Source organism: Wolffia australiana, chromosome 10 (assembly GCF_029677425.1).
Source record: "Wolffia australiana isolate 7733 chromosome 10, ASM2967742v1".
NCBI lineage: Eukaryota > Viridiplantae > Streptophyta > Magnoliopsida > Alismatales > Araceae > Wolffia > Wolffia australiana.
Genome location: NC_135844.1, coordinates 5,586,349 through 5,611,390, shown reverse-complemented (window position 1 = coordinate 5,611,390; position 25,042 = coordinate 5,586,349). Strand labels below are relative to the sequence as shown.

General features: G+C 42.2%; 2 protein-coding genes across 2 annotated transcripts; both read left to right on the top strand.

Moving 5' to 3' along the window:
* The first annotated feature begins 966 nt into the window (after positions 1-966).
* LOC144708716 (cyclase-like protein 3) lies at positions 967-5,239 on the top strand. The gene is made up of 6 exons (XM_078582141.1): positions 967-1,420; positions 1,944-1,988; positions 2,377-2,449; positions 3,276-3,373; positions 3,674-3,744; positions 4,962-5,239. Exons 1-6 carry the CDS (start codon positions 1,003-1,005, stop codon positions 5,088-5,090), a joined length of 834 nt encoding a protein of 277 aa, XP_078438267.1. The 5' UTR covers positions 967-1,002; the 3' UTR covers positions 5,091-5,239.
* Positions 5,240-17,220: 11,981 nt separating this feature from the next.
* On the top strand, positions 17,221-21,550 carry LOC144708362 (putative isoaspartyl peptidase/L-asparaginase 2). Its single transcript, XM_078581623.1, has 3 exons — positions 17,221-18,753; positions 19,837-19,923; positions 20,799-21,550. The coding sequence occupies exons 1-3, from the start codon at positions 18,331-18,333 to the stop codon at positions 21,288-21,290; spliced, it is 1,002 nt and encodes a 333-aa protein (XP_078437749.1). The 5' UTR covers positions 17,221-18,330; the 3' UTR covers positions 21,291-21,550.
* The last annotated feature ends 3,492 nt before the right edge of the window (positions 21,551-25,042 follow it).

The window sequence follows — 25,042 nt, the reverse complement described above, 5'->3', positions numbered from 1 at the left end:
AAAATTCCCTACTAGTATTATCCTTTTAAAATATTTTTCTCTCCGCTCACCGACTCATTACTTAATTCTACCTCTAAGAGCCAATCCCTGTGGATACGACCTTACTCTACACTATACATATCTGAGTAAGTTTACAAAATTAAAATTTTTATTGATTGAAGCAAAAACAATACAACGATGAATTTAAAACCCCATTTTTGCCTACGTCACCTTACCGGGATAGCTAGCACAGGTACATTTAGCCTTTTGGCAAATATCACAAATAAAAAATCAAAAGTTTTAATCCATAAGACAACTGAGGAAATAAATACAGAACATGTAGTAAATGATGGGTTACCGAGCTGATGGTATAACAAAATTTTCCTCTATGGGAGTAGTGATAATATGCATTTTAGCAGGTTAATGTGATCATATGTAAATGTTTATTTTCATTAAATTGATTATATATGCCACTTATCAAGACTAAAATGAGTAATTTTATTTTTAAAATGATATTTGAATTAAATTAATTTATAATGATTTTTTTGACCTCACATTCTAAATTTTTGAATTTTTTTTAACATAATTTTTTGAATTGGAATATATGTTTTCCTCAATTTTTTGGCATTATGTTGAAAGAGATATCATTTTTGAATTCAAAATACATAATTCTAACATTTTTATGAATTAATATCAATTAACATTTTTATGAAATATGAACAATAAACCCTAGAAAATGGCGTTGGAAAAACTGAATCGCACAACCAGCTCATTCAAAATTCACTTTTTTTTATAAAAAAAAAACTATGACTAAATAGAAATCCCAAAAAAGGGATTTTAAAAAAAAAAACTAAAACCACAACCACCTCTAAAAAAAATCCAGTTTTGTTTCCAAAAATCTCTTTAAAATTCTGGAGAAAAATACAACTTTTTTTTTTTAATTACCAAATTCTCTGCTCCAAGGACTCGACGAACAGTATAAAAAGGGCAGAAACCTTTAACCAGAGCTTCAAATCCCCAACCATGGCGACGCGATCGATACCCGCCATAGCCTTGCTCCTGCTCTGCTCCTTCCTCTCATGGCCGACCTCTTTCCCCGCCTCGATCGCCCATCCATCCTACGATCAAGCCGCTGAATCCTGCTCTGCCTTCCCCGCCGGCGACGTGGCCGCGCCGCGGAGAAGAGAGGTCTACGACGGTGGAAGAATCATCGACATCAGCCATCGATTTCGCGAGGACATGCCCTCCTTTGGGTCTCCCGACGGCGTGGGCGAGCTCTTGTCGCTCCCCGAGAGCATCAAGAACGGTTCCAACTGTAACATCTCGCAGCTGAAGCTGCGCGTCCATACCGGAACCCACGTTGATGCTCCAGGGCATTTCTACCAGAACTACTTTGAGGCCGGATTCGACGTCGATACGCTCGATCTTGCGGTTCTCAATGGTAATTCTACGGATTTTAATGTATCTATGTTGGCTCCGGGTGCAGTATATTTAAAATTTATCGACTTTAAAGTGAACCGATTGTCTATAACTCGGGATTTCATGATTTTGATTAAAATTTGTTTGATTGCTTCTCAATCTTTGCTCCGATGGCAGTATCATTGAAGTCATGACTCTTAAAATGAAGATTGAACCAATTATCATTCGTCTTTTTGATTCGTTAATCTAGATTTAATGCTATTTGTTATACCACTTTTTAGTCATTTCTCACTGTTTGGTCTGATGGCAGTATAGTTGAAATAACTACATTTACATTGAAAAATGGAGCAGCTATCATTCATCTAGTTAACTCCTTTCAGGGGGATACAACCTAGGATTCTTCTCTCAAATTTCCTTACTTATCTTATTACTTCTGAATGATCTTTCTCGTTCAAATCCTTTCGCAAAATAAACTTACTTTTTCACCGTGAGTTCATATTTTTATGAAAAATTTCATACAAGTCGTTCATTTCTTTGTTCAACAGGTCCAGCCTTGTTGATTGACGTTCCAAGAGACAGAAACATCACTTGTAAGGCCTCCAACCTGCATAATTTGCGATAATTTTCAATTAAATCTCGTTCTAGATGGTCTAGATAAGAAATAGCTCCTTTCATATATTAATGGTCTAGAATTGTATTTTATTTTGAATGAATGATGGTTTTGTATGTAATTTCATAACGATGAACTATATTTTCTGCTGGAGCGGCTTACTGCATTTAGTGTGAGTTATTTCATCCATTTTTTTCTTGAAATTTGTTTCTTTTCTAAAAGTTACACGTTTTATTTTTTAGCATACGTCATTGAGCAATCTAAAACTCTACATTCTGATTCTTTTTATCTGGATATTAGGTATTAAAAGCTTATATTTTGGACATTTTTTCCTGATATGATGACTAAGGGTACTTAATGTTTTATAGCTGAGGTTATGGAATCTCTACGCATACCCAAAGGTGTAAAACGTGTGCTTTTCAGGACACTGAATACTGACAGGTTGTTTTATTAATGTCTATATATTTACTTCGTCTTTTATCTGATTAATATTTGGGTTATCATCGAAAATAATATCTGAAGGAAAAATAATTGAAACCACGACTGCGTCCCTTTTTTATCCGTCTGGCTTTCAGCATCATTCTCCGTCGCCGTATTCAGACTCAAAAAAAAATGTTGGGTTGCCTCTTTTAATTATTTGTTGCTGGAAAATTCGATCACTGGCGTTCATTTTTATTTTGAAAAATAGAGGACTTCCTTCTTTTAAATAATGTAGACATATTGGGGGCTTCTTATTGTATAGGTTCTTTCTATTTTTCTTTTAAAGAAAATTGGTTCTTTTTCTTTTTGAAAGAAAAAGAAAATATTTTCAGTTTTTTTATCTCCATCTAAGCTTAGGGTTTGGCGTAAGAACTCCCTCGTCCTTACCATTATCCATACTGTTGGGATTTGAGATTCGAGTTTATGGGTGGAGAACCTCCACCACCATAGATCACATTTTAGGTGCAATAACTGAGTTTTTCTTTCTCTAGAGTTGGCCATAAATAAGAAAATGCTGAAAAACGCTTATATCATAGGTACCCAACAAAAAGTACAGTTTTTCGTAGCTTTCTTCTGTTTTCAGAGGTTCCCGTCAGATCATTTATAATAATGCTCAAAAGGATTTTATATAACAAAGTTGGATTCAGGGATTTCTGAAGTACTTTAATAACCTATCATGTATTAAGATTCTTCAGCTCACAGTTTCTTTTTATCAAAGACTTATATTCTTTGTTTTGATAATTGCATGACATCTTTCAATAATACACTAGAATTTTCAATATCTCAGGGGGCTTATGTTCAGAAAGGAGTTTGATTCAAGCTACACTGGTTTCACTGAGGATGGCGCGAAGTGGCTGGCTCAAAACACTGACATTAAGCTTATCGGTGAGTAATAAAGACCTTGCCTATTTCGCTCAGTTGTAGTTAGTCTTTTGAAATCATGTTTTAATGTTAATAAAAGTGAAAGGATCAACATTAAAGTAGGGTAAACTTAACTTGGCCTTACTCAAAATCGTGATATGAAATGCTTGATTAGGGAAATCATCTAATCTTTTATTATGTATGTTACTTTTGGGATGATATATTTTTAGTGATTGATCCCGGGTCCTGCCATCATTAGAAGTCTTTAATCTCTTTTCGAGGCTCTTGGATAACTCATTTCTTTCTTGGTCTTTTCACTTCCAGGAGTTGATTACTTATCGGCTGCTACTTTTGACGACTTGACCTCTGCTCATCTCGTTCTGCTCAAGAACAGAGTAAGAAGAAATATAATCCTATGAATACTTAAATTCTTAGCCTTAGCTACTTGTTTGTAATAATTTCCTTCAATATATCTTTTTTTATTTTGCATGCACACGTCTCATGGAGCCATCATCAGTCACATCTGCTTGTCCAGAGAGTTAGGTTACATTGTCTTAATTGTCCAGAAATTTGCCTTTGTCACTAATTGGCCTTTTCTTATAAGGCTGTCTGCTTTGGTGGTAGAAACTCTTCTTCTTCACTTAAAAGTGTCGATACATGGGTTATAGGATAATGGAAAGCCTCAGATATTAAGGAATATTGTTACTCAAATCAAATAAAAAAGTGTTCTTAGTGCCCAAATCACAGAAATATCCCTATGTAGAGGACATTCTTGGATCCCTGAATTGATCGTTCGAGTTTTATAAAGTTAGGAATGACCATTGGGCTTATAAAGTTCCATTGGTGTCTTGTTCTCTCTCACTCTTCTTAATTCTGCAAGGATATAGAAAGCACGTCTATCAAATCTAACTTTGGCTAAACAGTTACTATGCTATCCAGACTTCTGAGACGTTTAGAATTCCAATCCTTTTATTAGGGGTAAGGAACATTAGTCCTACTTGAGTTTGATTTTAACTTCAGCTACTCTTTGACTCCCATGGTGGTGAGGTTCTCCCGTCACCCTTTTCTCTTCTCTCTCTATCTCTCTTTATTTCTCTCTAACTCTCTATCTCTCTCTATTCTCTCTCATCTCTCTTCCTTCTCTCTCTCTATTCCATTCATCAATGGAGTGAGTTGGGAGATCAAAGAGAAAGATTATATAAAGAGAGAGATATCAAAGATAATCTTGTGAGAAAAGAGACACAACTCACAATCCCTTTCTATATACGCCCTTTTCCCTGTTTTTCTGGGAAGTGTCAAAATTACCCTTATGGTTCCTGTGATTTTCTTTATCAATTGTGACTTAAAACCAAAAAAAGGTTTTCATTTTTTTTAAAATCGAATTTTGACAATGTATACGCAATGATCAAATCTTTTTTTTGTCAGAATCCACTTTTTTCCGCTTCAAAGAATCTGTGAAGAAAACCATATTTTTCACAGAATTATTTTCTAGCGCACTACTTTTTTCAGTTTTGTCAGATGAGCTGAACGCAATGAAACTTTCCACTTTAGTCATTTAACTGCATTTTTCTGCTAGTGTTATAAATTATCGTGTAACATTAAATATTTCCAGGATATCATTATTGTTGAGGGCCTGAAGCTAGATGACGTAATGCCGGGGGTTTACTCGGTTCATTGCCTTCCACTTAGACTGCTGGGCGCCGAAGGTTCTCCGATCAGATGTATCTTAATCACACAGTAATCAGGAGCAATACCAGAAACTCTGGAGTTTTGGAAATTTCTTCATCATCTCCTATGTAAGGGGCCTCATGCGTTCCTCTGTATATTAAAACCACTTCAAGGTAATGTGTATCCTTTACATGGTAGTTTATGGATGCATGTTTCATGTAATTGCATGTAAGTATTATATCTGGCTTGTTAACTGGGAGATAAATGGCCGACTGATAATAGGATCTGTTATTCATGTATTCTAAACCTTGCAAAAGTCAAAATATATTTATTGATGCAGTTTATTATACTCAAAGTGCCTCCATCAACTTTCATATATATATATAGATTACGCGAGGAAGATAGAGCAAGTGAGAGGAAATGATAGAAATGAAGACTACACAAGAGAAGCTGCTTGGAGAGATAGAGAAATGATGCAGAAACTTACTTCCATTCATCCATTATGAATCTTCCTTTTAAGATAAAAATTTGAATAAATCTTGATAATGGTTACCTAGATTGTAGCATACTGATGGAGTGTGACTTAGATATTCTCTCTTAATGCACAGAAAATTACTTTTCTAGTTGCTTAGCTCAATCTGATGTGTCCCTTCATACGGCCACGAGGAGTCAATTCAACTCTAAACAATTGTTTAGCAAATTTTCTGCAGACTCAATTCGCTTTGCAGGAATTGTCTGCAGCGCTACAAACACACTCATCGTCAAGCTTCAATCTAGGACGACGTCTTCTAGACCTCAGGCCGCCTCCACGAGCACGCCACCACGCTCCGAACTCGCCTTTTGGTTCGGAGAGCTTTAAAAGTATTATAGAACCAATTCACAATATTTATTCCACTAAAAATATTATAGAACCTAGATTTTAATTAAATCCATGACCATTAAATATGATCCTTCAAATCATGAAACATGTGCTATGTTGAGCAAATGAATTGAGGCTGGATTATTTTTCATGTTCTTAACATTTTTTTCAATGTTTAGATGGTTGAAGGAACAGTTGGATTTGCCCAAATGGTATCACCCAAGAAGATGGGGGCAAGTCTCACAGAATTGAATGTACAACTGAATTAAACTGAATTGCAAGACTAGTGTAATTACCCATTTAAAAAATGCATAGTTGCAATTGCTGGCTCCTAAAATCTCATCAACCTACATTACCAGCTTTAAATGCAGCCTTCAAAAGTCATATGAATGAAGTGGAAATTTAAACACAAAAAATACTTAAATTTGTGACATCTTCACATATGAATGAAGTGGAGATTTAAGCAAAAAAAAGACTTTTATTTGGGACATCTTCACATATGAATGAAGTGGAAATTTAAGCACAAAAAATACTTTTATTTGTGACTTCTTCATGGTTAGTCAACAAGGACAAATAAATGATTTTGAATTTTTTAAAAAAATTAATGGCAAAAAACACGGTGCCGAGTACGGCCAACCTTGCGGTTGTGCCCGTAGACCGATCCAGCCGTGCCCTCGTAGCCGCCAAAGGGATTTTATAGATAAGTGGAGTGTTTATAAGTGTTTATGGGCGTGGAACAAGTATAAATATCCCAATTACACTCCAATCCCACTCGTCCACACCTTTGTTCAGAAAATAAAAAGATACATACATGATACCTTGCAGGTGCTCAGTGAAATGCGCATGTCGACGTCCCACCAGAGCCCCCCGCGACGACGATGATGAAGCGGTATTGGAGTTGTCCTCGCCGCCGTCAGATGGCATCGATGAAGTGCGTGGCGAGAACCTCCTTTGAGGCGAGTGCAGTCCACCCCTCCAGCTTGAGACATCGTCGGCTAGGCAGGAGGGTGAGCGCACCTCGAGTGCTCCACGCGATCCGTCATTCCCGCGGGCTCATCGTCAAGAGTGTCCGACGCGTGCAGAGGGTCGGCAAGCTAAGACGATCGACACGATAGCATCCCCTTGCTGTCGTAGGGAGCGCCTGCCAAGAAAGAAAAAGAGATGAAGGGAGTCGTGTGTGTACCGCGTGGTTGGCGAGGGCATCTGCTGTTTGGTTGCCTTCTTGCAGTTGGTGTCGAGCGCTAGTTGTGTGAGTGCGGCACCGCATGATGTCCTACCAGAGCGGGTGTGGTCGCCACTGGGAGCATGTACCTACATGAAGCATGTCAACTAACACCTATGAGTCGGACTCCCTGTATGGTCTCGGAGGATACCACCACCCCTTTCGGGCCCTGGGTTTCCCTTTGCCGCACCATCCACATTCAATTTGAGGATGCCGATTGGCGTTGGGAGCCAATAAACGACCTGTAACTGAATGCGGATAAGGGCGAGGGTCACCGAAATGCCCTAGGAGCGGAGGAGGTCACATGCTAGTGCTGAGCTGTAGGCTCGAGTCGGGATGAGATGGTGGATGCGCATTATCCACAGCTTGACTCGACGTGTGATATCCACGGCGCGCATGGGCGAACCTGCAAAACAAGAAGAGTTTCACCCTTTCCCTATCTCCCATAGTAAATAGGCTATGGTGATGTGTAGGATGGGGCTCCGTTTAGAGCATGTTGGCAAGAGAAACATCCTGCCAAAACACTCCAATGGGGTTAGTGGAGTGTGAAGTAGTGGACGCCAATGGTGTGTGATTTGGTGCCAACATTCGAGGGCTGTTTCACGATGGAAGAAAAGATGGTCCATGGTCTTAGTCTGTGGGATATGGGACATTAGTGGCAACGGGAACTGAGAGAGTGCCCTATACAGATCACTCAATCATCAATAGGAAGGCCGCGATGTAAGAGCCTCTAGAGGAAAAAGGAGACGCGAGTAAGGATCGCTAGATGCCAGATGCGTTGACCCTAGTACTGGATGGGGGATTTCTCACGAAAATGCGCCCAAGAAGAGCTGCACGAGTAGGCTCCATCAAGTGTGAGTGTCCAAATGACACGGTTGAGACTAGATCCGATTGGAGTACTTTGGGTCTCGGGTAACGTGGATGAAGGGAGGCCATGCTGCTCCCATAGGTGTTGCGTGTTGCCCATAAGCAGTTGGGCCACTGTAAGTCGCACTTGATGGGGTACAAAATGTGGATGGCAAGCGAGCGGCCCATCAGCATGCCAGGTATCAAACCATGCACTAATCTCTCCTCAGCCAATATGCCAACGTGTGACCTGAGCGATCTCAAGCCAGTGGCGCTGCCACGTCTGCCATCTACGATGTCCCCGAATATCTATCTCTCGACGGGCCCACTCGCCATACGTGGCTGAGACAAAACTTCCCAATGGGGAGTGTGTGGTGCACATATGCCATACTAGATTCTTTTGAAACATGTCCAAGACATCCATGAGGCGTCTGATTCCTAGACCCCCTTCGGTCGTCGGCCGACATGCTTTCTCCCAAGAAACCCAATGATGGAGACTCTCTCCCTTGAGATGTCCGAACCATAATAAACGTGCGCATAGTCGTTCCATTGAGCGGAGAATTGTAAGAGAAAGTGGGTGGACCGCGAGGGTATGTAGCGGGATACTCATGAGGACATGTCGAATGTGTTGGGTACGCCCTCCAGGGGAAAGGAAATGAAGTTTCCATCCCTCTAGTTTCTTTCCAAGTTTGCCCAACAAGGCATCAAAGTAATGATGCCTAGCGGGTCCTAGAAAGATAGGGCATCCAAGATAATTGAACGGGAGGCATCATCGTGAGTAGCGGGTATGGTGTTGGATTATCTGAGAGCGTTTTATAGTGGCGGAATGACCAACTATTAAGCTACTCTTCGAGGCATTGACGAGCTGGCCCGAAGCTTTCTCGTATGCTGTGAGGACACTCATAAATTCCTTAATGGATTTTTTAGATCCATTGAGGAAGAGGAGGGCATCATCTGCAAATAGAGAGTGCGAGAGGATCAGGCATCCCCTTTTCATAAAATACCGTTGGATGAGGCCCTGGTCAATCACACGTTTGAGCGATCGGCTGAAGGCCTCTTCCATCAATATGAAAAGGGTAGGCGAGATAGGATCACCTTGCCATAGACCTCTCGTGGCCGTGAAGAAGCCAGTGGAGTTTCTATCCATCAGGAGAGAGAAGTGATTCTCTCTAATGCAAGCATCGATGAGATCGATGAATGCCATGGTGAACCCAAAGTGACGCAACACTTGGGTAAGGAAAGTCCACTCGACTCGATCAAAGGCCTTCTCCATATCCAATTTGATGATGACATTTGAGCCCAGAATATGAGCGTTTGAGGACTGGCTAACTCGTGAGCGAGCATGACATTGTCATGGATATGTCGACCCTTGACAAAACAACACTGTTCAGGTGAGATAAGTCTATCAAGGAAGTTCCCTAGTCAATTTGTAATGATTTTGGACGCAACTTTGTTAAATACATTACAAAGACTAATGGGGCGAAAGTCTCTAAAAGTAGTTGGAGTGTCCACTTTTGGAATGAGCGCCAAAAAAGTGGATTTCCAACTTCGATGGAAGACTATGCGTGTAAACACCTCCTTGATAGCAAGCACCATCTGTGCCTACGATATCCCAGCATGCGGTATAGAATTCTGCTGAGAATACATTCCGTCTTGGAGCCTTGTTCCTAGCCAAGGAAAAGACAACCTCCTTCATCTCTGCTCGAGTAGGAAGAGCTGTGAGGAGGGCGTTTTCTTGGTCAGAAACCAAGTGAGGGATAGAGGCGAGAAGGCCCTCACTTACAACAATTAGTTGTAAGGAGAGGAGCAATCGATAAAACTCCACTCCTACTCCTGCTAGCTGGGCAGGGTCTTGATCATACATTTCTAAGAGGGTCGTATAATTAGCACGGGCTCTGTGACGGATCGAGACGTGAAAGAAACATGTGTTTCTATCACCTTCTCGCAACCATTGGACATGCGATTTCTGGAGATAGAAGCTCTCCTGATGTCGCATAGCGTCCTCGAGCTGCTCTCAAAGTTGAAGCTGGCGCTCTCCCACGTCGTTTGTCCAAACATCTTGCAACTGTCTATCGACAGCAACTAGTTCCTTGAGTGCTTCGACCGGTGCGTGGACATTTCCAAAGACATTTCAATTCCACCATTTCAGGTGGAACTTGAGATTCCTCAGTCGATAACTGAAGTTCTCCATAGGCGATGTCGAGATCGTTCCATGCCAATGGCTGTGTACAAAATGATGAAAGTCGTTATGCTCTAACCACATGGCTCGGAAGCGAAATGGAGGACGGCGGACTCGGGTACTCGAGTCCATGAGAAGGAGGATTAGTGAATGGTCTGAGTAACATCTCAATCGGATCTCAATCATGATGGTGCAATGCATCAGTGCAGTTCTGTTAGTAAAATAACGGTCGATCCGTTCATACATACGCGCATCTGCTTGACGCCCATTACACCAGGTCCGCTTCTCCCCAATGGTAGGAGGCTCAATAAGTGATGTCTGGTGAATATAGTCTTTGAACGCTTGCATAGCCCGTGTCCTAGGTGGGCGGCCTCCCTGGCATTCTCTAACTGCTTGTATGCAATTGAAATCCCCAGCTAGAAACCAAGGTAGATCAACAAGCCCAGAGTGGGAATGGATATGTGAGGCGAGTTCCTCCTAGAGGGCCTCCCGCACTAGGTGTCTATATGAGGCATAGACTATGGTAAGTATGTAGGGCTTCGGGTAGTACGGTACGTCAAAAGTGGCGTACTGGGCCCCTTCAACCAGTAGTTCTAACGAATAATCCCGCTTCCAAAAAAGCCAGAGCTTATTCGAGGAGTGACAATAAACATGGTCCATTTCAATTTTCCTAGCAATGGAGTGGGAGTTATCCGATGTAGCTATCGGCTCAGTAAGTCCAACTATTCATAAGTTGTACTTTTTGATTAGGGAGAGGAGATGTGATTGGGTTAGAGGGTTGCCGATCCCTCTACAATTCCAAACAAGACTTGGAATCATAAAGCTATCGGCTCACATGACACACCCACGATCTAGTGTTCTAGATGCGACGCGTGTAAGGAGCATCCGAGTGATGCTCTAATGCGGTGTCGATGTCTGATTCTTCAGAGATGGAGGCATCATCGTCCTCCCCTCCTGTGGAAGCGTGGCCGCTAGTATCCTCACAAGTATCCTCTGAACTAGGGAATGGTGCTTGACAGGTAGTCAAGCGGTCATGCTCCAAAGGGATATGTGATGGGTGGAGGTCGGGCAAGGAGGTGTGTCAGGTGGTGGGGGAGTGCGGCTAGGGTGGGGCGGTAGGCTAGGAATGGGTGAAGAGCAAGTGGGAGTAGTGGTTCCAAGGGAGGAGGGCAAGGGGATGATAGGTGGAGAGGAGGTAGGTGGAGAGGAGCGGGTAGGCGGGGATGGTGGGGAAGGTGGAGGAGAGCGGGTAGGTGGAGATGGTGGGGAAGGTGCTTGGGGGGGATACGAGAGGACGATGTAGGTTGGGGGACTGGGGCGGGACGCCAAGAGGGGCAGGGGGATGGTATAGCAGAATGGATATGTTTGACCTCCGTGCAATCTCCATCATGTCTCCCTAGCCCATCTAATAAGGCAAAGGTATTTGAGGTAAGTGGGGCACTTATCTCCTTACTTTTGCCCGATCGAGTACTAATAGTAGGGGCCCCCGAAGTTAGGGTTGGAGGGTGCTTATTAGCGCCCTTCTTCACCCACTATGAGGCGGGCAGGCCAGGCTTGGCTTGGGCCGGCTTAGCCGTCATAGAATCTCATGGGGACGGGACACTCGGTACACCCTACGATGCGGGGGTGGGACGGGTGCTCGGGGGTGGCCCCTAGGTATGGAGACGGTCATGGGTAGTGTGTTTTGCCGCTAGTATATAATCGTTGTACGACAAAGGGGGAAGGTACTCCTCCATGGGGGTTGAGGTGGTCGATGAGTCCTTTTGGCGGCACGTATGAAGGGTATGGCCGAGGAGGGTATAGTGTGTACAGAACAGTGGAAGGTTCTCATACACGATGGGCTGGTGTATCAACTCGTCTCCATTTCGAATGAGTATCACGCGGTGAATGGGTTCAAGGAGATCTATCTCGACACATAACCCTGCATATCCGGGACGATTGAACAAATGTACGTCTTTATCAAGACGTATAAATGGTCCTACTGCACCAGCTAAAGATTCGAGAGTAGTGGACGTGAAGAGATGTGGCCGTAGCCCTGGGAAACCTATCCATACCGGCACGGAGTGAGGACAGTGCTCTCAGGTGGTACTCGTCTGTTTGACCGTCCAGCGATAGGTGTGCATGGTGGAGCCACTAATCGTCCACGTAGTTTGACTCCTGGCCTTCCTAAAGTCAGCTTCCAATTGGAAGCGAATGAAGACACTCCGATGGTTGCGTGCGCCAATAACCACCGATTTGAGAAAATTCCCCAGCGCTAAGTAAACCCTCATGATATCGTCAATAAGTGGGCGTTTTGTAGCAAATCTCCCTATCAATGTGTAGGCAAATGGTACGACCATCCTTGAGACCTCTTTGGAGAAGGCTACTACTCGCATCCCCTCCGAGTGAATGTAACCCCTTTTGGGGGTCGTGTCATCATAAAGTGGTGGAAGCATGGGTTTGGGGAGGGGTTGAGTGGTAGCCGTGCGTGTAGCACCCGTCACTTTTGCGACCCAGGTCATCGGCGGTGGTTGTTCAGGTAGTGTCATATCATGCGTAGGGCTGGTCTGGACAGCAGCACCCGGGTTGGTCAAGGCTACTCAGCTGGAGTCCCGTGACACTGCCAAGTCAATTCGACCACGGTCGCTATGGTCGACTTGGGTATAATCACCCAAGGGGACTCGGTCACTATGAGTCGTGTCATGTGTGGCGACCTGGTCACTATCCCTCAAGTCAACATGTTCTACTCGGTCGGAGTTGACTGGGTCAACCATGGCCATGTCGTCCGAGTGACTTCCAATCGGGTTGACAGAGTCCATAGGATTGGGGTTGACCGAGGCAATATGCACAGGGTTGATTGTGGCGTCGTAATAGTCTCGAGCAGTGTTGACCGAGTTCCCCAGGTCGACTTGGACAAGGTTGATCGAGTCAACCTTGGAAGGAATAATGAAGTCAAGGTTGACCAAGCCAGTATTGACCGAGTGGGTCTCATGGAGTTGATCAAGGTTGACAAAGTCATTCTGGTCAACTTGGTCGAGGTCGACCAAGCCAACCTGGTCAATTTGGATCAAGTTGACCAGGTCGGGGTTGACCGAGTCAACCTGGGGAGTCTAGACCTGGTTGACCGAGTCAACCATGTCTCCTCGAGCTGGATTAACTAAAGAGTCATCTTGGCGAGGATTGACCAAGTCGACCAGGTCAACTTGGTCAGGTTTGATCGAGTCAACCAAGTCCCCTCGGTCAGAATTGACCAAATAGTCAACCCAGGGAGGGTTGACCAAGTTGACCCGGTCTACTCGGTCAGAATGGACCAAATGGTCAACCTGGTGAGGTTGACCAAGTCTCTCGGGTCAACTCAGTCAGTTTTGACCGAGTCAGCCTAGTCGACTCGGTTCGCGTTGACCTGGTCAACTCGGTCGTTGTCGACCGGGTCGACTACGTCAAAAACGGTCGAGTCGATCTGGTCGATTCGGCCATTCGCGACCCGGTCGACTCGGTCGACTCGGTTAGGGTCGGCTGAGTCGACCAGGTCGAGTCAACCGCTTCCGACCCACTCGACTTGGGCTGAGTCAGCCAAGTCGATTAACTCGACTCTGAGTGACTCAGCCGAGTCACCTTGACCAAGCATCTCCACGTCAGCTTTGTTGGTGCCGATGTGGAGAAGTCTGCGTGGAGGGATCTGAGCCATTGATTTGGTAGACCATCAAAGGATCTAATGACTGAGAGTGCATTGAATGGTCAAAAATGGTGGGCGATGGCGAGGGGGGTGAGGTTACCAGCAACGCACTTAATGCGTTGTCGGCACCGTTGTTTTTTGAATCCTCTCGGGATGAGGTGGCATATCCGACGGTCATGAATAAATCAATCGGGAGAGGAGATTCATTCATGGTCATCGGATCTGACGTGGCTAAGGGGCCTTTCTCAAGGCAAAAAGGTTTCTTAATTGAGCCGTTGGCAATCAAAAAATTGATTGCCAACGGCTCAATTTTTTGAACCGGTGGGAAGTCCACCTTGAGTCCATCATGTGGGCCATCGTGATCGCAACATGTGGGCGTCGCGATGGTCCAGACGGACTCGGGAACCCCATGCTCGGCAACTGTGATTCCGTTTTTTTTGTTTTTTTGGCTTTTTGTTTTTTTTTGTGTCTTTTATGGTATTAAGGTAGCCGTCGGATGTGTCCACACTGGCAGATCCGACGGCGTGGACACTTTCGATGGCTGATGTGGGCTGAGACGGGTCCACTATTGTATTATTGGGCCCGTTTTTTGCCTCCACATGTGCTTCCAGGGTCGCCAGCCCCTACGACGTGGCAGCCACATCAGACGGGCGGCCCTGGCACCCATGTGACTCTGCAGCCCGCATTGGATTGCGAGCTGAGAGTTAGCTAATACGGCGAGGGAGATTTGAGATGTAAATTTTCTGTTTAAAAATGCAGATTCATGGGTAATCAATAACTAAGAAAAGATGCGTCTCGTTGAGACGAACAGATCAAGTATAAATTTAGTATAGTTCGAGCATCAGAATCATCTAAATTATGGAAAATAAAATTCGGACGAGAAAACTTACCTCTTGGAATCAAAAGCCTCCAATCTGAGCTATAGGAATCTATTGATGGTGTTCTTGTAGTCGATTCCTATAGATTAAGGCCGTCTGAATACAATGGATCAAAAATCACTTTTATCAGAGGACTGTAGCGAAAGTTAGGACGAAATCGCCGAATTTGGATGAGAGAGAAGTCTCGAGCATTGTATGACGTAGTAATTTGAATACTTAAAAGTTCTGCTCAAAAAACATGACTATCAGGCTGTTTGATTTTGACTTATGTCCTTTGAAATTGTGAAAAGAGATGTGCTTTGGTGTTGTAAGCTGACCTTTCTCTCTTTTTCTCTCTCTCTCCAAATATATTTATCAATTATCTCGTTCGCATGCCAGCCAAAGACTAGAAATTGTCAGTGACAGGACAGATTTCGTTATAATGATACTGAAACCCATGTGGGTTGATGATGAATGGTCAGTCTCCAGCCTTGCAGGCAGTCGAATCTTACTAGAAGTTGGAAATTTTCAGAAGATACTGTAGAGAGGGAGAGACAGAGATTGAGACTGAGATAAAGACAGAGAAAGATGCGGAGAGAGAAAGAGAGACAGATGGAGATAGAGAGATAGAGATAGAGATAGAGATAGACAGAGATATAATTAGAGATAGAGATAGAAATAGAGATAGATACAATTAGGGATAGAGATAGAAATAGAGAGAGATAGAGGTGGAGAGAGAGAGACATAGAGATAAAGATGGAGAGAGAGATAGAGGTATAGAGAGAGAGATATGGAGAGAGAGATATAGATAGATAGATAGAGAGAGAGGGAGAGAGAGAGAGGGAAAGAGAGAGAAAGAGGGAGAGAGAGGGAGAGAGAGAGAGGGAAAGATGGAAAGAGAGAGAAAGAGGGAGAGAGAGGGAAAGAGGGGAAGAGAGAGAAAGAGGGAGAGAGAGGGAGAGGGAAAGAGGGAAAGAGAGAGAAAGAGGAAGAGAGAGAGGGAGAGAGAGAGAGAGCAGCTAAGCTGGACCTCATCTGCATTGAATGTCTGTAGACTGTGGGGAAGAGGACATACGTAAGATCACTAGCTGGGGGACCATAACCCATGTGCATTAGGCTTTGATGATTCTCTAGAGAGAAAAGCAAACATAAGAAGATCCTGGCTGCAAATGTACTGTGGGATTCACTGAGTTTCGGTTCATATATTTTTGAGAAACATAAACAGAGATAAATGAATTTATGTTCATGTTGTGAATCCAAATAATCTTCTTTCTTTGCTAGAGGAAGACCCACATAATTTTTTTATTTTACTGAGTTTTTAGAAGCAAATTAAGTGCCTTTTGCTCTCCATTGAGAAATTTGTCGAAAGAAAAAAAAGGTGTAAGCATTCTAGAAAAAAATATTATATATATTTTTTATCTTTGTGAATCAAGTTAATTGCAGCTCTTTGTTGAAAATATAAGCGAATAAGCTGAAGATTATGTCATGTTGTTTAATTACACCAAGTCTAGAGAGTAAAAACAGAGGATTTGTTTGTAAAAGTTGTGAAGATAAACAAAGTTTGAGAGAGAAGGCAAATGGCTTTCTGGGGCCTAGTTGTTTTTATTATATTTCAGGCCTAGGCGAGTTTTATTATATTTAATACATTGAATAACAAGATTAGTAGTCGCCTACACTATTCCATCACATCTCTCACATTCGTTTTCAAGAGAGATCTTGTCAGATCCCTTCCAAGATGAGTGGTTTGTACAGATTCTTGAGATCCCACCAAAATTGCATCTCTCTTTCATATAATATAATATTATGTAATTACGTTTCCCTATGAACAGATATATGTGGACATGTTTGCATATATGAACTACATATAATCATTTATCATGACCATATTTATATCTACTTTAAGTACATCTTCATGCATATAAAAACACACACTTTTACTATAAATATATACATCCATACATATCTATCTATACATGCATGCATACATGAGGATAGGTGAATACTCAAAAATATTTATCTTAATATCGTCTCCTTTGTTCTCCACTGGCTGCAACACATGAGGAAATGTTTGCATCTATGACCACATATAAGCATGGTTACAAAAACGTAATAACATACACGGTTTAGATATGTATGTACAGGCAAATTTATCTTATACTCTATACATGCAACATGAGAATACATGAATAAGACACTCAACTTTTTTCCCATTATTTTTTCTCTTTCTTTATCTCTCTCTCCTCTCTTCTCCTCATAGTGGCAACCTACAACTAAAAATAATCTTATATGGACCACTGAATAAGACAGATAAAAATACGATTTAGTAAATCTCGTTCTATGGTGTTATGGGCATTCCAAGAAAGCTTATAGATAGCCAGGCCTCTGTGCACCATTCAACTGGAATAAGTTATCTCTTAAAGCATAAGAATCTCAAATAAAATACGCAGAGATTCCCTTTTCTCTGTTCCCATTCTATATTAAAACCGGACGTCAAACCAGAATCTATCAGTTCCAGGAGTTAAAATTCTTTACTGAGGCTTCAAGTCCGCCATGAGAAATCAGTATAAAAACCACGTTGTTCTCTCCCTTCATCTCCCACCCTTCTCCTCTTCCCTCTCTTCCTGCACTTCTTTCTCCTAGAAAGGAAGAAAGAGAGAAGAGCAGAGACAGAGAGAGAAAGAGAAGGGCAGGCATAGAGAGGGAAGTGCAGAGAGAGAGAGACAGAGAGAGGGGAGAAGTGTAGAGAGAGAGAGAGCCAGAGAGAAGGGGAAAGTGCAGAGAGAAAGTGAAGGGCAGAGAGAGAGAGAGAGAGTTGGAGAAAGAGAGACAAAGAGAAGGGCAGAGAGAGAGAGAGAGAGTTAGAGAAAGAGAGACAAAGAGAAGGGCAAGGAGAGAGATAAAGAGAGTGTGTGGGAAAAAAGAGCAGAAAACCAGAGAGACTTGGATACGTATATCAAGAGAGGGAGAGAGAGAGAAAAAGAGAGAGAGAGAGAGAGAGAGAGAGATAGAGAGAGAAAAAGAGAGGGAGAAAGAGAAAGAGAGAGGAATAGAAAGGGAGAGAAAGAGAAAGAAAGAGAGAAGGAGAGAGAAAAAAAGAGGGATAAAGAGAAAGGGAGAGAAAGAGAGAGAAAGAGAAAGGGAGAGAGAAAGAGAAAGAGACAGAGAGAGAGGAAGAGAGAAAGAGAGAGAAAGAGAAAGCGAGAGAGAGCGAGAAAGAAAGAGAGAGATAAAGAGAGTGGGAAAGAGACAGAGAGAGAGAAAGAGAAAGAGAAAGCGAGAGAGAGAGAAAGAAAGAGAGAGATAAAGAGAGTGTGAAAGAGACCGAGAGAGAGAAAGAGAAAGAGACAGAGAGAGAGAGAAAGAGAAAGCGAGAGAGAGAGAAAGGAAGAGAGAGATAAAGAGAGTGGGAAAGAGACCGAGAGAGAGAAAGAGACAGAGAGAGAGAGGAAGAGAGAGAGAGAGAAAGAGAAAGCGAGAGAGAGAGAGAGAAAGAGAAAGCGAGAGAGAGAGAAAGAAAGAGAGAGAGAAAGAGAGTGGGAAAGAGAGAGAGAGAGAGAGAGAAAGAGACAGAGAGAGAGGAAGAGAGAGAGAGAAAGAGAAAGAGAAAGCGAGAGAGAGAGAAAGAAAGAGAGAGAGAGAGAGGGAGAGAGAGAGAGAGAGAGAGAGAGGGAGAGAGGGAGAGAGAGAGAGAGAGGATGTGCGGAGGAGGAGAGATGGCCAAGAAGGCCGGATGGGCGATAGCGGTTCACGGGGGCGCAGGCGTCGACCCGGCGCTTCCCTCAGAGCGACAAGAGAGAGCGAAGCGCCTGCTACGGCGGTGCCTCGACCTCGGCTCCCACGCTTTGGCCGCCGGCGCCTCCGCCATAGACGTGGTGGAAGCGGTAGTAAGAGAGCTCGAGACGGACCCCACGTTCAATTCTGGCCGTGGATCCGCCCTCACGAGCGAAGGAACGGTGGAGATGGAAGCCAGCATCATGGACGGGCAACACCGTCGCTGCGGTGCCGTCTCCGGCTTAACCACGGTGAAGAACCCCGTCTCCCTGGCCAGGCTCGTCATGGACCGCTCCCCTCACTCGTACCTCGCCTTTGAAGGGGCCGAACGCTTTGCCCGGTTGCAGGTATCTTCTCCCCTTTCCCGTTCCCATTCTTGAGAGAGAGAGCCATGCGTGCGTATCTGTCGTTTTGAATATAGTTAGAGAGAGAAATGAATCCATGCGTATCTGTCGTTACGAATTTGTGCGTTTATATATAGAGAGAGAGATATCCGTGCATATCTATAGTTCTGAATGTTTATAAAGAGAGAGATGCATGCATATCTGTAGTTATGAATGTATATATATGGAGAGAGATGCGTGCATATCTTTAGTTTACAATAGAGAGAGATGCATGCATATCTGTAGTTCACGATAGAGAGAGATGCATGCATATCTATAGTTCTGAATATTTATATAGGGAGAGCAAGAGAGAGAGTAAGCGAATGAGAGAGAGAGAGATCTAGGGAGAGCTAGAGAGAGTAAGAGAATGAGAGAGAGAGAGAGATCACGGGAGAGCAAGAGAGAGTAAGAGAATGAGAGAGAGAGAGAGAGTAGGAGAATGAGAGAGAGAGAGCTAGGGAGATCTAGAGAGAGAGAGTAAGAGAATTAGAGAGAGAGAGCTAGGGAGAGCAAGAGAGAGAGTAAGAGAATGAGGGAGAGAGAGCTAGGGAGAGCTAGAGAGAGAGTAAGAGAGTGAGAGAGAGAGAGCTAGAGAGATGAGAATATTACACCAAAAGGGGGAGAAAAGGTTGATTCGGTTGGTTGGGAAAGTTTTGGAGTTGTGGTTTGACTTCTTGGGAGAGAAAGAAAGAGGGGGGGACCCAGAATTTTGTTCGTTTGTGAGGACAAAATATGATATTCCGGCAGTTTAGGAGAGAAAAAGTTTAAGCCAAGTCGGACTTTTCGAGGGAGTGAAAAAGAGATTCGAGATGCTGTTAATTGGAGAAAATCCTTTAGGGGTTCCTGAAGTTGACTCTCTCTCTAGCTCTCTCTCTCTAGCTTTCTGAGGAGAAAATGGAAACAGCAGCCAGATTTAATTCATAGGAGAGAAAGGACGGAGTTGACTCTCAACTGAGATACTATATATATGTATATTTATATATATAGATGGAGAGAGAGAGAGAGAGCGAGAGGATTTGCTTTCCTGATGTGCTTCTACTTGAACAGGGAGTGGAGACAGTAGACAATGAGTACTTTATCACTGAGGACAACGTAGGCATGCTGAAGCTGGCAAAAGAAGCCGACAGTATCCTTGTAAGTTCTTTATCACCCTATCTATCTATATTATTTTAAAAGGAATTATTTATGGGTTCCTTGAAGATTTTCATTTTGCCACTTACCTGAGTTCCCTTGTCTTACTGGGATCTCCATGTATCTATCTATATATCTATCATTATTTATATACCTATCTCTATTTATCTATCTATCCATATATCTATCAGACTATCCATCTATCCATCAATCTATCCATCTAACTATCCACCCATTTACTCATCTATCTTTCCATCTATCTATCTGTCGATCTATCGACCTATCCATCTATCTATCTATACATCCATCTACCCATGAATCTTTTTATCTCTCCATCTATCTATCTTTCTATCCATCTTTCTATTCGTCTATCTATCCAGCTATCTCTCTACCTATCAAAAGATCTCTCTATCTATTTATCTATCTATCTATCTATCTATCTATGCATCCATCAATCTTCTATCCACCAATCATTCTATCAATATCTCTCTATCTATCTATCCATAAACTATCTATATCTCTCTCTATCTGTGTATCCATCTATCCATCGATAAATCTATCTCTCTATTCATTTATCAATCTATCTACCCATCAATCTATCTACTTATCATTCTCTCTCTATCCATCAATATATCTATGCATCTCTCCATCTACCCATCAATTTATCAACCAACGAATCGAATTTTCTCTCTTTCTCTCTATCCATCAATAAATCCATGTATCTCTCCATCTACCCATCAATCTATCACTCAACGAATCGATATATCAATCTCTCTATCCATCCATACACATACACATCTATCCACCCACCCATCCGTCCATCCATGGATACGCACCTCGCTTACTCTCCCTCCCCATCTCTCTCTCTCCCGGCGCAGTTCGACTACCGGATCCCTCTCGCGGAGAGCTGCAGCAAAGCCGCGCTTGGGATCGAACCCATGAACGGGCTACCGCTGAGCGTCTACGCGCAGGAAACGGTGGGCTGCGTGGCGGTCGACGCGCTGGGTCGCTGCGCCGCGGCGACGTCGACCGGCGGGCTCATGAACAAGAGCCCGGGCCGAGTCGGCGACTCGCCCATCGTCGGCGCCGGAACGTACGCCTGCGAGCTCTGCGCCGTCTCCTGCACCGGCGAGGGCGAGGCCATCCTCCGAGCCACCCTGGCTCGCGACGTGGCCGCTCTCATGGAGTACAAGGGCCTGCCCTTGTGCGAGGCTGTCGACTACGCGATAAGGGTCCGGCTCGACGAGGGGAAAGCAGGGCTTATCGCTGTTTCTTCCCTTGGCGATGTGGCTTGTGGGTTTAATTGCACCGGCATGTTCCGGGGATATGCTACGTCTGATGGGCTCCTGGACGTTGCTATCTGGGATTGAGGCCAACTCTCGGGCCTTTCTGCTTGTAGATTTTCTATCGTCTGTCTAGATCTCTCTTTCTCTCTTTCTCTCTTCTGTTTGTATATATCTGTCTCTTCTGTGTTTGTATCTCTTTCTTTCTCTGTGTGTCTGGATCTCTCTTTCTATTTGTATATCTCTCGCTCTCTCTGTGTGTCTGGATCTCTCTTCCTCTCTATTTGTATATCTCTCACTCACTCTGTGAGTTTGTATATCTCGCACTCTCTCTGTGAGTTTGTATCTCTCTCTCTCTCCATTTGTATACCTTTCACTCTCTCTGTGAGTTTGTATAGCTCTCTCTCTCTCTCTCTCTCTCTCTCTCTCTCTCTCTCTCTCTCTCTCTCTCTCTCTCTCTCTCTCTATTTCTTTATCTCTGACTCTCACTTGTGAGTTTGTATAGCTCTCTCTCACTCTGTGAGTTTGTATATCTCTCTCTCTCCATTTGTATACCTCTCACTCTCTCTGTGCGTTTGTTTAGCTCACGCTCTCTGTGAGTTTGTATATCTCTCACTCTCTCTGTGTGTTTGTAGCTCTCTCTCTCTCTTTGTTCTTGTAAATTTTTTATCGTCAGTCTAGCTCTCTCTTTCTCTCTCTGTTTGTATCTATCTGTCTCTCTTTGTGCGTTTGTATCTCTCTTTCTATGTGTATATCTCTAACTCTCTCTGTGAGTTTGTACATCTCTTATTCTCTGTGTGTTTGTGCCTCTCTCTCTTTTTGTGCTTGTAAATTTTATAACGTCAGTCTAGCTCTCTCTCTCTCGCTGTTTGTATCTCTGAATCTCTCCCTGTGTTTCTATCTTTCTCCCTCTGTGTTTGTATCTCTCTCTATTTGTAAATCTCTCACTCTCTCTATTTCTTTATCTCTATTTCTTTATCTCTATTTTGTATATCTTACTCTCACTGTGAGTTTGTATATCTCTCACTCTCTCTGTTTGTATCTATATTCCCCTTTTTCCCCCGCATTCTATATCTTGTTCTCTATATGTTTGTGTCTTTCTTTCACTACTTTTTTTGCTGGTACTTGTTTTCTTCACAAGTCTTTCAAAAATATCTCCCACTCTAGTTGTTTGTTACGATACTTCTAATTGTGGCTTTATCATTTTACTGATGTATTAGAATCCCTGTGCTCTCTCCCCAAGTATTTTCAAGAATAATGGGGCACTTTGTGAAATTAAGAACTAAATCAAAAATTGGATGACCTAAAGGCAAATATTATGCCATGACCAACACATTGTGTAGTAATAAGGGGGTTAAGCTTGAATTTAATATCTTGCCACATTACATTAGGGGAAAAAACAAATGATAACAAAGCCATAATAATACCAAACAATATCCTTAAGTAACGTGTTATTTACCTGGATTTTTCAAATAAAAAATGGTGAAAAAAATTACATTAGAAAATGCATGCCAAATTACATCTTCAGTTCAAACTATTTTACAAATTAAATCTTCAGTTCAAACTAACTGACTACCAAACATTATTTTCAGGGTTCATAGATTTTTTAGATGGAGTTACAGGGTGTAAAAGAACAATGTATGTCTTCAATGTGGATGATTGTACTTTGTGAATATATCCACAAGGTGTCAAATAGGAAGTATTTTAATGACCCCTTTTATTTTTTTCTGAGTAATGTAAAAATATTTCATTTAAGTTCTCATTACAAATGTATTCAATGAATACATATTCTATATGTTATCATGTAATAAACTTTTCAGATAATTGGCACTGTTATACTACAAAGAAATATTAATCCGAGCCTTATCCAATTCTTAAATACACAACAAGAAACTCCTAAAAGTATTAAAAACAAAAATGTTACTGTATTGCTTCCTTAAAGTTACACTCCCTGCCTTTATATAGGATCAATTAAACAAGAATCTCATTTTTTCATATAGGATTGAAGGGGGATAACATATCTTAGACAAAAGTTAAAAGGAAAGATGATGCAGTCAATTTCGGAGGTCTGACAATTTTGAAAATTCTAAACTTATTGCACTATGAGAAGAAGAGTTTTTTAACTGTATAATATATCTGAAAGGTATTCTACAAAAAATTTATTATTGTAAGCTATAGGATTCAGTTGGATGATGAACCATAATTTATTACATAAAGGAATCAGTTGGATGATGAAACATAGTCAGTTGGATGACTTTGAAGCTTCTGGGCATGGTAGCTTCAGCAATGGTCTCTTGTCATTTCCAATCTTGATCAATCACAAGATGCTGAAAAAGGACAAGAAAATATGTTTCTAAGGTCAAGGAGGGGGATACATTGGCAGTGGAGGGCAAGGTCCACATTACTGCTATTTCCCCCAAGACGTTAGATGGCTAGCAGACTTCCCATTGTCAAAATCTGTCTTGTGGCAATGAGATTGACTAAAAAGGTGTATCTTTACATCTATAACCCTTTATATCCAATATTCTTAATGTAAGATCAAACTTCTGCAATAAAATCACAACGCTGGATCTATTTTGACCAATTGGTGTACCCTTGTCCACATTGTGTCTGCCATGTCAGCATCTGCCACCAAATCAGACTTGTCAATCACATTGACCCCATTATCCATGTAAAAATACTCCAACCAGTCATGACCTGAGAAAAATAAATCAAATTGAAATTTTAGGACTTTTACACTCATAGTCGGATCTTTGTTACTAAGATTAGACAGTTAAGATTATCACATCGACTTTAAATCAGCTCACTATGACAGGGGCTTCAGGAATGATTAACTTTAAGCCCAATCATTTTACTCTGATTTATTATTTTATATCATGACCCAGTGGACCCTGATTTGATGCCTGCTTGAGCCACCAGTGCCTGCAAGCCGTAGTTGCTGAAGTGATTTTATCATTGGTCAGTGCTGATGGGCTCTCTCTGCATTTTAGCATCATGCTGCTACCATTGTTGACTTGTTTCAAGCATAGTGCTCCTTTGGATTATTGTTCCTCTCTTTTATTGGTATTTATTTTCCTGCTTGTAATAAGACTAAGAAAGGAAATAAGTTGGAGAAGTGTTTGACCTTTCAGGTCATGCATATGATGGAAGTATTAATGAAAAGAAATCATTAATGTTCATTATTAAATCTAGAAGTTAAAATATGATCAATGCATGCATGGATGATGATTCTTACAAAAATAGTAGTTAAACTTCTCAAAACATCACATAGAAGGCTGTTAAACATAATTTCAGGCATGCATTTTAGTTGGTAAGCCAACTACTATTTGGGCCCTCATATAAATATGAGAGACAAAGAGTGTCAAAGAGAAATTTAGATAGAATTCACCTTATGTTCCCACCCCTTGGATCTAACTTCTAGGAATGAGAAGGCCTATATGCCTTGATCCACATTTTCATCCATCCTCAACTATGAAAGCAGATTCCAAATGTGTCAGAGAAGCTAGCTCCACAAATCATACATTATTTTAACATGGTCTTCATTTATTGTTAAGTTTGCCTTTTTATCCACCTCCTTGAATCCCGATAGTGGCTAGGGCTCTCTATCTTCTCCAATAGGCCACCAAATATTTGCATTTAATTTATGTAAGTAATGTGTTTCAATAAAAATCCACAATAATGTGAGAGTTTATTCTCTTCACTCAAAAGTGAGCTTAGTCCAAAAACTCATTAAAAAGTCCAAAAAAATCAAGACTTCATAAATATTTAAGTATTCAAATAGTTTAAGCATAAATGGTTATTATTATGTGTTAATAACAAAAAACTAGAAATGAAATTAA